The sequence below is a fragment of the Paralichthys olivaceus genome, chromosome 2 (assembly GCF_024713975.1).
Source record: "Paralichthys olivaceus isolate ysfri-2021 chromosome 2, ASM2471397v2, whole genome shotgun sequence".
Lineage (NCBI taxonomy): Eukaryota > Metazoa > Chordata > Actinopteri > Pleuronectiformes > Paralichthyidae > Paralichthys > Paralichthys olivaceus.
Window position 1 is genome coordinate 26,620,792 of NC_091094.1, and position 14,656 is coordinate 26,635,447.

General features: G+C 41.5%; 1 protein-coding gene across 2 annotated transcripts; it reads right to left on the reverse strand.

Moving 5' to 3' along the window:
- Positions 1-1,059: 1,059 nt before the first annotated feature.
- cass4 (Cas scaffold protein family member 4) lies at positions 1,060-14,585 on the reverse strand. 2 transcript variants are annotated; one of them, XR_011239118.1, is made up of 8 exons: positions 14,351-14,585; positions 5,765-6,187; positions 5,022-5,102; positions 4,788-4,904; positions 2,456-3,748; positions 2,275-2,358; positions 1,381-2,088; positions 1,060-1,313 (listed from the first exon to the last, which is right to left on the reverse strand). XR_011239118.1 is itself a non-coding variant. In XM_020086386.2 (7 exons), the coding sequence occupies exons 1-7, from the start codon at positions 14,351-14,353 to the stop codon at positions 1,672-1,674; spliced, it is 2,418 nt and encodes an 805-aa protein (XP_019941945.2). In that variant the 5' UTR covers positions 14,354-14,585; the 3' UTR covers positions 1,060-1,671. The 2 variants fall into 2 exon arrangements, 1 of the variants encoding a protein (XP_019941945.2); XM_020086386.2 differs by having other exon boundaries at positions 1,060-2,088.
- Between the last annotated feature and the right edge of the window lie 71 nt (positions 14,586-14,656).

Consider the following 14,656-nt stretch of genomic DNA (forward strand, 5'->3'; position numbering starts at 1 on the left):
AGAATGGGCAGCAGCACAGGATGAGATATCTGCCTCGTAGTTTTAAAATCTTTTAACTCAATAAAGCATCTTTGTGTTAAAACCTCCTGGTGAACTGTCATCTTGAATAAGCACCCGTCCAAAGTGAGCAACTGTGCAGGAGCTCCAGACTTTACTGTGTACCTTTTGACTTTCCGTCATCTGTTGAGGAGTGATATTGATGAAGACCATCTGATATTCCTGAAAGCTAGTAACTGGATTTTGAGAGGGGATTGTTTTTTTGTTTTTCCAAGGTCAAGAATGATCTTCCATTCGGATTTTAATTAATTAAGTTTATATTGTGCTCATAAAGTGCATAGTCGTAATTTAATCTGGGGTGAGGTGAACTAGGCAAAGACAAATACTCCACTTTTGCAAATACAAATTTCTTTTCACGCTGTACAAAATAAATCACTACAAAGCCCCTGAGTTTCATCATTGGAAAAACTGTCAGATTGAGATTTAATATCAATAATTTATGACTGTCTTACATCTGGTTCTTGCAAAACCTCTGAGTTGTGCCTGGAAGCCTGGAAGTTGGATCTTAATGACAAAATTTCCATTGGCGATTGAAGGGAAATGTTTGTTCACGCACAGATGCCAATTAATATGTCTGATTCACTACAAAAGGATGGATCACACTTTTGTAACTAAAATAATGCAAATAGTTCAGATATTTTAGTTTTGAATGTAAAGATTTTCCAATATTATCTCTATAGGGTTCACTTTAATACAAGAGTTTAGGAGGGAGGTTATGATTTCAAATATTATTAGAAATATTCCTTTAGAATCTTGTTTTGACAGCAACACCTGCAGATATGGTTCCAGTGATCCTGAGAAAATGATCATGAGTCAAAAATTATATATTATATTCTTTTTCTTTTCATTTTTAATTATATTTATTTTATTTATTTTGATGATAAAAGTATTGAAAAAAGAAGTTAGATAACTGCTTCACATGCTTAGTGATACTGACTAAAAAATAGCATTTAAATTATATATTTAATTTATGCTTATTGGAGACATTAACAAAACAACATATTGAAAATTGAAAATTTTATTATCAATAAAATCCAACAGTGCTTCTGTCTGTCTTTTGTCAATGAAAAGTTTGGGAATGCATAACATATCTTTTAGAATATTTACAAAGATATTCACAAAACATAGACTCTATCAAACTGCTACCCTGGAGACTATGCCTCTTACACGATAAAGTAATTAAAGGTAGTACTAAAGCATCAATATAACAAACGTTCAAATAATATAAAATAGTTTATAACTTTACAAAACAAATACTATTCATATTTAAATTGCATTGTAAAATAAGCTTGAATACAATATTTTTTGTATTTTAGTATATACAACTCTATATTTGAATTCTTCAGTTTGTACCAGACACTTAACATTTTTAACCTGCACCGCATCCATCATGATAACAACATTCGGCTAACAGCAATGACCTTTTTGGCAAGTGAAGCATCATAACAGTTGAATATAAAATGAATGAGAAAAAATAGATAGCTAGATGACAGATGAATAAACCAATGTGTTTTGCTGTATGAATCAATAGGCTTCATATGTGTCTGTGGAGATTCTCAGTCATCCAGGTTATGGTTTATCCAATGACCTGGTTATACCATGACCTCGTATCCTTCAGATGTCAAGCGATATCCGAAAGTGCTGCGCTCTTTGGGCCAGTTCCTTTGCAAACTCTTGAGCCTCTTGTAGAGCTTGCTTATCTGGGAAGTGCAGCGCTGCCTTCTTTGTGGCCACAGCCAGCTGCTTCAGGAGAGCACACAGGTGGTTGCTCTTACACAGGAGGCTCTGGCAGGACCCTCCACGTTGAGCCTCCCTACACAGAGTGTCCACCAGTCTCTGGCCCACCATGATCACCAGCTTGCTTTGCGAGATGAATTTCTCTGGAGGCTGGCCGTCCTGAAGGCTACCAACAAATCCACTGATGGCCTTCTGGAGCGCACCAAAGTAAAGCCGACAGTGCTCTGACAGGGAGGGTGATTGATGTTCTTCTGTGCCAGTGATGGTCTCAGAGGAATTACGCTTGTTGTCAGCCTGAGGAGTGGAGAAAAGGAGCAAAGGAAAACATATCAAGTCTTCTGCTGACTACAAGGAAAGTCTTAAATCGGGGGTAGATATATTTTCTATGGAAAAACTTTTAGAATTTCGAAGAGGTTTTGATGGTTTTGGTCATGCTCTTTAAACAAGAACAAATCCTTTGTGTTAATAGGAGATACTGACCTGTATACTGGTAGACACCGGTGTGACATTTTCTTTAGGATCTTTCTGGATTTTACTTTGCAGCTTTTCATATTCATTCTTAGTCTGGGGAAAAGCAAAAACATTACAGTATGATGTATTCTTTGGTTTTTCTTAGTTAGAAGCTGATTCAGTTACCATAGAAAGGATTAAAAGTGTTTACCTGTAGCTCCACATAGTCATTGTCATCCTCCAATAAGTCTCCTCCCTGTTCATCTCTGTTAGGACTTTTCTTTGTCTCTGGTTGACCTGTGGTGTTGAGAGGCTCTGAATCTTTCTGGGAACCTCTGAACAGAAGCTTGCCATTGGCAATGATGATAGACACCAGGCGCTTGACATCCTCTGGGATCGTACGTGCCACCATGACAAAGCGATCCAACTGGTCAGGTGCTTGGACCTGCCCTGTGTCCTGGCACAGTGTGTTGAGGGGCCAGCCAGCCATGTTCAGAGCACTCAATGTTTGTTGTAAGATCACACCAGAGTCCTCTATGATAGACAGCTGTTTATAAAGCCTTGTCTGAAGGTTGGTATCAGTCAAACGACGGGCATTACCCTTAACGTCCAGGGCAAAGTTCAGGAAGCAGGTCAGAGAACTGGCAATCCCCTCTGCAGCTTCTTTGATCTCCTTCAGGTGTTTCTGAAGATGTTCTTTGCTCCTCCAGTGACTGCTGACAAACTCCATAAGCTGGGGCACAGCCCGGCTAATGGACTCGTGCAGGTCAAGAACTCTGCGGCAGGCTTCGTCCTGGCAGAGTGTGACCTCTCGCAAGGGCTCTGGAGAGGAAGAGCTCAGAGCCAGAGAGTCACAGGAGCTGGTGGAAGAACTGGACGCTGTGCTGATTCTTTGACTGTCTGCTGCAGAGGGATGTGAGATTCTACCTCTCTCACTGTCATCCCGCCCAAGTGACTCCCCACTTCCTGGAAGGGTGTGGAAAGATGTACAAGCCATAAAGTTCCTCATGCGCTGCAGCCTTACCTTATTGAGTTCATGAGCTTTGCTTGAGTCACCTCTGCACTCTAGGGGTATATGATCAACGTGGGAGACACCTAAAACTTGGTTGAAGCGTTCCTCTTTGGGTGGCACAACATATACTGACTCATCTGTAAGTGTCTGAGTTGGGGGCTTGTCATAAATTGGAAGGACTGGCGCAACTTTGGGTGAAGTTGAGATGTCAAGAGAAGTGGGTCTTGGTATATCATAAACTGAGGGAGTTGGACTGCCTCTTTGTGTGGGCCAAGCATTTGCTGGAACACCTTTGCAGGGCATGGTGTCATGGGAGCCTTGGGGTTGGCTTGGTTTCTCAGGACCCACTGGTACATCATAGATCCACTCGGGCTTGCGTACGTTTGGAAGGGTGTTGTGTCCACCAAACATTTTCTGTTGCTCTTCTGTGGCTGAGGGAACAGGGATGTCATAGTTTGGCTCCTGAGGCAAAGGTGGTGGAACTGCATACACCTGTGCACAATAACAAGGTTGTTATGCAGGGTATAAGGTGCCTCGGGAAATAAGCAGCACATTTTCTCCTGAAGCACTTCCTCTTTTTTGACCTTTCCACTATTCCCTGAGTATACTATAAATGCCTTCAAGAAGAGACAGAAGCAGGAATTGTTATCTCCTTTTGTAAGATTCATTGTAGCGACAGTACCAAACAAAGACATAGTGTTCTTATACTATCTTGGAAAGGCAGTGTGATGCAGCCAGGAGGAAGCTTCAGCCCATTTTATACAGACATTCCTATATTGTGTGATTTGAGATGACCTGCTGGTGTCGCGAATCAAAGGCGTAGCATGTAACACAACAGCCTTGGTGTCCCATAAGGCTCTCCCTTTCATCAACATCAATCCAGCTCTGTGACTAACTCTGCTGCAGACTTAAGGATGAGACAACAATGACCCCAATCCATGTTTACATTTTATACAGAATGGCAAGGAGGAATTAAGGCTCAGCATTCCTTCCTGCAGAACGTCAGGCTGTGTAAAACGGGCTTATGATGGCAGGCTCTTCACCCCACCTTCAATGGTGGACTAATGGAACAGGTTTAAACACTTTTGTGTTTATACATGGTCAGGCAATGCTTTGTGTGCATTTCAAAAGGCAACAGGAATTTAAGATGTGTGTTTTCAGTTGTCTGCCTCATGCATGTCCGAACAGATAGGCTTCTATATTAATCAGTCCAGCTGTCGACAGGCCGAGAGATGGCTCATGATCTACTCATACTATATGCATGTAAATGAGGCCTAAAACTATTTTTTTCTTCAGTTTAAAACATAGTGATAATGATGCGGGCTCCGAGTGCTGCCAAAACACAGAGGACCCACACCCAATACTTTGACTGAATCTGCTGCATCTGCTCTGCTAACATGCAGACAGGTTAGTTAGTTTCAAGCAATACAGAATAATAAATACAATTAAAAATATTGTAGGAAATGCTTCATTTAGTCAGCAAATGGCAGGTTCCTTGTTTCATTAATCCCTTTTAATGTCTGAAACTTACATAAGAGTCTCCTGGACTGTTACACCTGAAATTCTCTGAAGAGTCAAATCTCTGTCCCAACTCCGAAATCGGAATCAGTGAGTGTTTTCGAGACGTTTGTCTTGGTGTTGTTGATGCCTGAAAACAAAACATCACAGAAATCAGTGAACATATCAGACCGATACCCCACTCAAGAACATCTACAAATAGTCTCTCATTTCTTTCTTTTTGTTGTGTATATTTTCAGGAGCTCACAGTGGAGGCAGAAGCTCGTCTTGCTTGTCCCGGGACATCGTAAACCTCTCCTCTTGGAGACACAGTATTGAAGACAGAAAGCTGTGGACAGAGCAGACAGACTGTGATACTGGGATTGGCTGGCAACACTTGCACTGCTTTGATCAAAGCAGCATCTACCTCACTGACCTCTGCATCAATGCGTTAATGGGGACAGTGTTTGCTCTGAAGCCTGCTGATAGTGCCAAAGAACCCCATTATACATGCACTCTGCTAATTAAAACAGCTCTATAATAGAAACCATGCTGCTCATTGAATATTAGGTGGCTACTGCAGAAGGGAAGAGGACTCCCCTGCAGCAGGAGAGGAAATGATGAACATCTGGGTGAGTTTCTCCCCATTCTGCCTCATAGTCACCCGTACAGACACTTCAGTCTTGCTGGGGTCTCTGGTGGCATAGGCTGCTGTTTGCAGTTAAAATTGTCTGAAGTCTCTGTCTGTTTGTCTTTTACAGGCCCATAAAGACCCTGGTGCTGCATGCCTGTCCCCATGGAGAGGCCCCTGGTCCCCATCTGTAAGCTCTTTAGCCAGCAGGGGTTTCACAGCATTGCATTTCTGTAACAGTCTACCTCTCTAATCATGAGAGTGAACATTTCCCAAGTAAAGAACCAGCTTTGACCATAGAGCAATAGATTGACTAACTTTTTTTCCTCTTTTCTACATAAGCAGAGAGTTGTGTTTGTAGAAAACGAAACAATTTGTACCTTGTCTCCCTCGGGTCTCTCTGAGCTGTGCTTAAGCGCTGACAGCATCGGACTTTTCGAAGATGTTAAAGGAGTGGACGGGACCTTGTATATCACATCCATGTGTTCATAAGATGGACTGTTGGAGGATCGAGGGACAATCGGGATCTGGTAGATATTGTGCATGCACTCATTAGCTTTAGCATCACTTGATTTAGGTTGTTCTGTGACATGGCGTGAGGGCCCTGTGCTGGTTTCGTTCTGTGGTAGGAGCTGCAGTCTGTTTGCAGGGGCCAGACCATGACGTCCATACAGAGAGCACATCCACCATCCACTGGTGCCGGCAAAGTGTTGATCCACCACCAGGACTATGTCACCTTTTCTGAAGGCCAGTTCATCTGCACACTCTGCAGTGTTGTCATACAGAGCTTTGGCCAGTTTGTTCTGAAATAAAGAAAAGAGAAAAGGTAAAGAAAACAAAGATCACCTGTAGTGAGATGACGTGCGTCACTATTACACGAAAAAAGTAAAATACTGGATGTGATACAATCTATTCTCCAGAACCCTGAAATGCCTTTCTAAATATGGTATGGTTTAGCTGATGTATCTCTAATGACAACATTTCCTGTTGCACAATGTCGCAACATGTCACACTTCTAAGTCTTGGTCATATTCACAAGGAAACACTACAAAGTCATTTCATAAATCATAATTTTTACAAGTCGTTGATGCACATGCAACAATTGTTATAGTGAATGTGAAACAAAATAAAGTTGATGTTGTAAATAAATTCCCATTTTCTCACTTCCTCTTGTGCTTCCTACAAAAGTGAAAAACAAGTTTCTTCAAAGCTTCCTCTTGCAGGCTTGTAAGCATCCTCTCTCATCACTCCATGAATACGTTGACTTGTTTAAATGAAGCCTTGTTTCACTCCACATCCACTCTACCCTGAAGCAGAAGAATGATAATGAATGCATCCAGATAAACCCTCAGCCATGTGTTGACTTCAGTGTTGCTAATCGAGAAGCTCTTTTCTGTATGTGACAAACCTAAATCGCATTAGGCTGTGTGACAACTGTCTTTACGTCATTGTCAGTTTCTTTGTGGTGGTGGCTCTTGTTGCACATGTTGACATTGTGATAAGCAAGCTGTGAATATTGACTCATAACCTTAAACCAAAACCACATGGCAGAGCTGAAGTAGCAGCCAGCCGCTTGTAGTATGACTTACTTTGACTTTACTTTGACTCCCACAGAAAAACCACGGATATGATTAAAGATCATAAAATCACAAAAACACATCCTACCCATGATCCAATTTACTGCTTGTGGGACGTGTTGCATGCTATACCTGAGTCTCTCTCGCTAACATTTCCTGTCTCTGTCTCTAGTTTTTAAATAAAGGCAAAAGGAAAAAAAAATACACTCACTTTTACATTACATTTCAACAGCTGAAGTCTGATTGAATCGCTTACAGGGAAACAAGTAATATTTTACATATCTGTTATCTACCTAATTCCATGAATGTGGAATGCATATCTTACAAATGGTTCATCTTATCGGCTTCACACTTGGCAAGTGTATTCTTAGTGGCCCTAGGAAGTGCAGTATCAAGTTTGGTGTGATTTAGACAAGCAATTTTGTCAGTGTTAATAAAAACAGGTGACCAGCGCTTTGAAAAGGTAAAGAAAAACAGTAACTATATTAACACAAAGTTTCCTATCGTCAGTCTGCACCATAGACTGTTTATAAAAAGCTCTGCACACGAACAATAAAAAGTGATGGTATATTGTCAAACTGTTTGAGGAGGACTCACTAAAGACAAGTGATCATTCTGAAGTAGCTCTGGAGCTTAAACACAGGACAACGGAACCTTCTAAACAGGCAGGTTTAGAACAGGCACTGCACAAGTCGACATAAGATAAATATTACAAAAATCATACAAAAGTTTAAATGTCTCATTTAATCAAACATACTAATAAGAATCATGAATACCCTTTGGGAAGCATGAGGTTTTTTCTGTTCAGTGATACACAAACACTGTGAATACACAAACTGAGCGGGACGATTTTTGGAGAGCAGCGTAGAGATGATTTCACTACGTTGCAAAAATTATAAATACAGTGATACTGTTGTAGCAACATATCAATGTTGCTGCTATAATCACATATTGATGAAATGTCAAGGGGCCCACATACCTTTGGAAGTGTCTTGTTTCATATTTATACACCCAACCAAAGGAACACAGCAGTGATGCAGTCAGACAGAAACCTGACCAAACACACACGACCCACAGCTGATAAGCCTGTGGGTGTGTGTGTGTGTGTGTGTGTGTGTGTGTGTGTGTGTGTGTGTGTGTTGTCGAGGGAGCTCTGCCTTGTCTCAGAGGGTGAAAGCTCTGCAACAAAGAGACCATTCACCATCAGAGCCCCAACATGCTCAGCACCTGTTGGGATGCAGGCCTGTGGAGCACACCACTGAGTGACACAGACCTTACTCCCCCAACACACACACACACACACACACACACACACACACACACACACACACACACACACACACACACACACACACACACACACACACACACAGCAAGGCTCAGCAAACTCCCTGCCTAATCCTCTGGGTCATGCTACAGACATGCAGGCGAAATACACAGGCTCAGATGACAGTCAGTGAACACACCACCCAGATTTATGTTGTTGTACTTTCTCCTTTGAATCATCACTGAGCACTATCCTAAGATGACATTAGCAACCGACTACAGATTTTCTCACACGAAGTGTGCTTGTGAAAAACGCCTGCAGAGTTTCAGTGCCCGCACTTGCAACAGGTCCCAAATGCCATTTAAACCACAACCTATAGTGTGTGACCTGACTGTGGTTCCACTTACATTTGATCAAATTCTATGTATATCTGTCCTCTGCTTTAGCCACAGATGAACCCACAAACTTAACTGTGAGAATTCAAGTTGCTTATCCTGAGGAGCCTCCCCCTTCCTCACCTCGCACTGTATTTACTCGTGTCCCCGTGTTGATCACCAAGTACAGTAACCAAGTCACATTCAGCTGTGACTCTTTTGGATTCCTGCACACGCCTGCTTGTGCTGATCAGCCCCTCTGACAGCTGGCCTGCGGGACTTTAACTGCACAGCTGTCTCCGCCCAGCCTCTCCCGTCTCACCGCTCCATCCTGTTCACAAATTAACATCGGCCCGGCACACGCAGCAAAAGAAAGGCTTTTAAAACTGCGGGATAGGAGCTCCTGTTCAGCCACTGAGCATCATTTGGCCAAATTCAGCTACTTGGGAAGTGTTGTTTTCATGACACATAGTTAGTGAAAAATGATTTTGTGTTGATTGTGTTGATAGTATGTGATGCCTTTTTGACACATGTGACACACATTGTCAAATGTGCATACACTGACAAGACAAATATTCAGGGGGAAACATTCATACCGACATGTACCTTTGTATTTTGTTCTGTGCATTGTTAGATGATACCATCACCCTATGAATACATGGACCAATAAGTGATGCTCTATACAAGAGCATTGGTGAGGTGCATCACAAAACATGTCGGTATTAATGTTTCCCCCCAATGTTTTTGACAATGTGTGTGTGTGTGTATATATATAAAGCTATAGAAGTGGTTGTTGATTTTCATTTCCATGTGTTATGGAATAAATATCTCTTATTTTGAAAGAGTGATGCAGTTCAGCCCCCATATAAGCAGAAAGATTACCTGTAGAGATGAACTATTATGTCTTTATAATGAGAGTGTCAGTCCCAGAGAACCACTGGAACACAGGGAAGCAGTTCTCAGTGTGGGAATAAAACCCTCTTGGTTCAGTCAGACCTTTTGCCCCTTGACAGCCAGGTCATGACCCTGGGGTCAGGTCAGCACCTCATCCATTAAACATTCACTCAAATACCAGGTCCAGCACACTGCACTAAAACTTCGGTAAAGTTTAGAAAGATCTTTATTTACAGAGCAGTGGCTGGAGGGTGTTCAAGATGAGTAAGAGCACATATTGAGATAATCTATTTTTATATTTTTAATTTAGACAGGAAGTCTGCCCATAAATATGACAAATTAGACTTTCCCATAATGTCTTAGATACAAAGACGGGGGTAGGAGGGGAGACGAGGAGAGACAGGGACAGACAAACAGAGGGAAAAACACTGAATGAGACATTTGGTATTCCAGTAATTTATCTTTTCAAATGTTGGGAATTCGTTCCTGGGCGATCAATTTTATCATCTGAAAACGATCCTCAGATGTGCGCTATGGAAAATCACCTTTGTCAACCTTCTCTCCAACTCAAATAAATTCAAAAAGAGGCTGTGGAGACAGAATCAGGCTCTGTGGCAGTGACATTGACTCACTGGAGCTGCCTTGGTATTTCCTGTATTGGAACTGGTGAGAACTATGTCAAAATCTCAAACACAAATACACAACTGATGAGAACCTCCAAGGACCCTTTAGTGGCCAATCAACATTCCACATAAACAGCAGAGCAATGTAAGGCTATGGAAACAGTGAGAAGACTTCATATTTTATCTTACTAACTAAACAAAAAAGGCTCAAGATTGGATTGACCGTGATTACTTTCAGTCTTTTACATATGTGCCAAAGTAATTGAATTGGCTGTGCAACTGAATATATGGGGCACAGGAGACGCAGTAGGATGACACGTGGGACGGGATGAGTTCTGAGGAGCCGCAAGTGCATTGTTCTGTTTGGTTTCTCGTTTGAAAGACAGGAGTTGACCTTTAAAGCAAGTCAATGGAATCTTTCCAACAACAAACCTCAAAACCTTCCTATTTGAAATGAAACGTTGAATTCAAGAGCAACAGGATGCACCTTTTGTGAGTTCACTACTCTGCTTTTTCTGCAACATCACTGGGTCAAGTATGGCCAGTAGCTTATTTATGGCTAATGTCAGATAGTGTTTGCCTACATGAGTGTGTGTCTGCTGCCGGGGACACTGTACCTGGGGACATGCTGATAATTGGAGATTGGTCACTGGTGAACTGTTTGCAGCTATGCGTTTTTGCAAAGTGAGGTATTTTAATGAGCTTCACAGAATTTACAGAGGAAGTTGTGGTAGATAACTGGGTCAGACTTCATCCTCGGAGATCTTTCATTTTGCACTATTGGGTTGGTTAGGTTTAAACTACAAAACTACTGGATTAGGTTTAGGTAACAAAACTACTGGATTAGATTTAGGCTAAAAAAAACTACTGTATCAGGATTAGGCTACAAAACCACTGAATTAGGTTTAAACTACAAAACTACAAGATTAGATTTAGGCTAAAAAACTACAAGATTAGGATTAGGCTACAAAACCACTGGATTAGGTTTAGGAAACAAAACTACTGGATTAGGTAACAAAACTACTGTATCAGGATTAGGCTACAAAACCACTGAATTAGGTTTAGGTAACAAAACTACTGGATTAGATTTAGGCTAAAAAAAACTACAAGATTAGGATTAGGCTACAAAACCACTGAATTAGGTTTAGGTAACAAAACTACTGGTTACGGTTTAGGCTACTTTAGGTTGTAACAGTGATGAGTGATGAGGGACAATGTGAGGAGCAGTAGATAACAGGCTCTCTGCTCTGCAGCACAAACTTATCTCACTGCTCACACTTTATTTATACTCACACTTCCTCAATCATGTCCTCTGCCTTTTGTCAGTGTGTATATGCTCTATGTGGTCACTCCATGGCTCAACTTGTAGCTGTTACACTTTAATAGAGTATATTTTAAGTCGAGATTGAGTATGAAGTTTTGACCAATGATCAGATTTTATTTTGTGTAAATCATTGATCAGTTTTTTTGACTGTACAAACATGAATTGCATTTTTACTCAGTATGGTGATTTAAAGGTGCATGTGAAAACAAACTACTTTTTGAAATAAATCTGAACAGATTTAATTTCTGTCATTTTTGGCTTTATTTAGACAGACGTAGTGAAATTTGACACAGGGTGAGAGACGCACAGTAAATGGTCCAAATGCTCAAGGCGTATTTGCCCACGTACCTCAACCCATCTGCTATATTTGACACTATTTATAATACTGTGGGCTGTGTTTTCTGATCTGAGGCAAACCAAATGGATTAATCAAACTCATCCTATGCAGTTTTCAACACTACTTTTTTTACTATAATTTCGATGATGCAAAGGCACATGATGACTCCCAAGCCACCTCCAGAGTAATTTGCATTTACTCATGATAGAAGCTATTTTTTAGTCCGTCAAACTTTCCTTGTTGAAGGAACCAACAAATACAACCTACTTGTGTGTATGGGCGTCAAAATTGTCGGTCTCAAGATATTCAAACTTCTCAAAAGCTTTTTCAGGAAGGAAATGCACTCAACATGTCTGTCAGGTCTCCATGACACACTCAGTGAGTAATACTGAAAGTAAGCGTTACTCTAATTCAATTTAAAATCAGCCTAAAGAAACAGGTTTTATGGGATATGCATTGTTTTTATCGTCAGCACAAAAAATACTATGGTAAAAGCTACACTAATAATAGGTTCATGGTATTTTAAAAGTATTCACGATTTTCTGGAGCCATTTGAGGGCATCAAAACATCCTGCGAACACAACATTTACATTTTAATGTATTTAAAAATATCTAAAACAATAGACACTTAATGCTCCACCAGTTTGCCCTCTGCTGTTTGCTGCTGAGCAGGTAACAGTGAGCCTTTATTTACTGAGAGCAAACGCCTGCTGCTGGAAACAAAGCTGATGAGAGTGGTGAGACCGAACAAATACATTCAAGTTGCAGGTCGTAAAACCAAATGAGCTGAAAGTCATTAAAATGCTCCTCACCACTCGGGGGAAACTGTTGGTTGTGTGCTGGGTGATAATTCTCTGGGCCTTTGTTGCTATGAGCAACACATTACATTGTAAATGTATCAATAGATATATTATGAATAGAGCTGCAGGTTTAAAATACATCTAAACATCGTACTCTTCTAAATGAGAATTCACAAAACGGTTGTGAAAAGTCCTTCTGCTGCTGCAAGCCATTATTTCACAATATCTATTTCTTCATTGATCTATTACTTACAAATTGATCCATGTCTCAGATCTACTGGCCATGGACTCTATTTTCGGTTTTCATACTCTCTTAAGTCTCTTCAAGGGTTTTTTGCAGACATCATGAACTACCATGGCCTCTCCTGTCTGACGTGAATTAATAACCCTCAACAGTCAATGACTAATGACGCGGACTGATAACACAAATGGCAGATGGTGAATTAGACCCCCCCCCCCCCCCCAGCTTCCTTGGGATGTGAAGAGGATGCTGCCACTTCTCCATGCCAGCCTCCTGCTGTCCATGGCCTCATGACTGTCTGACTCCTGCTCTCAGATGACACAAACAGACACATCAACAGCACACGAGGAATCCCAAAATAGCTCTATGAATGAAAAAAAGAGATGCATTCCAATAGAGACCTTATAGAGCAGAAGTGAGATTAGTCATCAACCAAGTTTTCCCCCTAAACAAGCAATGAATAAGATGAGCTCACTGAGTTGTTTGTATGAGAAAATATCTGGATGATGCATATCCTTTTCCGCTCCCTCTACAGACAGTTCCTGGGAAGATTAGGCTTCATATCAACATTAACCACGTTTATGCTTATTTGAAGCATTTTCCAAACAAAGACCCCCAAACCAAATATTGACTGGCCTGGTAGGCCCCACTCTGAGAGATAACGCTAATGCTTCCCCCATCTGTTGCTGCTGGCTGCCAGTGTATTCCCATTTAGTTACTGTGGGAGTCCTGTGACCAACACTGGCTTACAAAGATGAAACGGTGTGACTACATCCCACTGTTAATGTCTTGGTCAAGCTGCAAAACAGATTTAGAAGTGCACCAGCGTAGAGTTTTACAAACTCAAAATTCAAGAGCAATTCTGCAGCATCCAGCCTGGTTAGTGAGCTGAGGTTACAGAGTTGTCCAGCTGGAGTGAGATTTCAACTGAGAGTGCACGAGCCAGAGCAGTGTCAAACCAAAGGTACACATGAGCAATGCAACAGATGTGCACTAGGTATTAAAGATTAAAAACAAACAGGCAGGCATTTTCCTCAGCCGTGTTTTAACGTGAAAAGCTTTTTAAAAACTGGGAAACCAAAATTTGAAAGACACACTTGCAAAGTGCAACATTCAAAAACTGAAACTCACACCTAATGTCTCAATTATATGTTTCTGAGCAGACTGAGATGTTAAATTCACTTCTGGAGGCCTTTGTGTTAATGAGGCTCATAAAGTTTCCCTCTCAGCTCTGTGTCAGGATCAGGCCTCTCAGGTTACAGCCTACAGTAGAGCGGGTCACAGGGGCTGTGTGTAGAAATAGGTGGTAGCTGACACCGCAAGTTAAAGTGAAATCCAAGCAGGTGGTCTATACAAGGACATTCCTCTGCGTGAGCAACAGCCGACAGCAGAGCATATACAAAAGACATCAAGGTATAAATTCAAAAAATGCATCATCGGTCATTCTAAATAAAACCTGAGCTGTGAAAACAGCATTTTGAGGTGAAACAGTTCGAAGCCTGAGCTGATGGAGTGGCAGCAGCACTCACCATGTTTGCTGAACGGCTTTGTTTAGTTTTCCACACAGAGAAATGAGTGCGTCCACAGAGGGTCCGTTTTCAATGAGCCATCAGCAGCAGCAGTGTGTGTGAGAACTCTTGGGGATTTACTCCTCCTGTGTGTTTCTCAAGCATATTGTCTGAGCTGTCACTGAGAGGCAGACTCTTTTACACCCTGGGCGGGGAAACCAGGGTCCATGCCATTGACTGAGCTGATTTCCTGCAGCCCCATTGGCCAGAGATACCCCCCTTCTCTGCAGCTGCCCCACCCCAACAATGTTTTTTGCCGCACCCCCC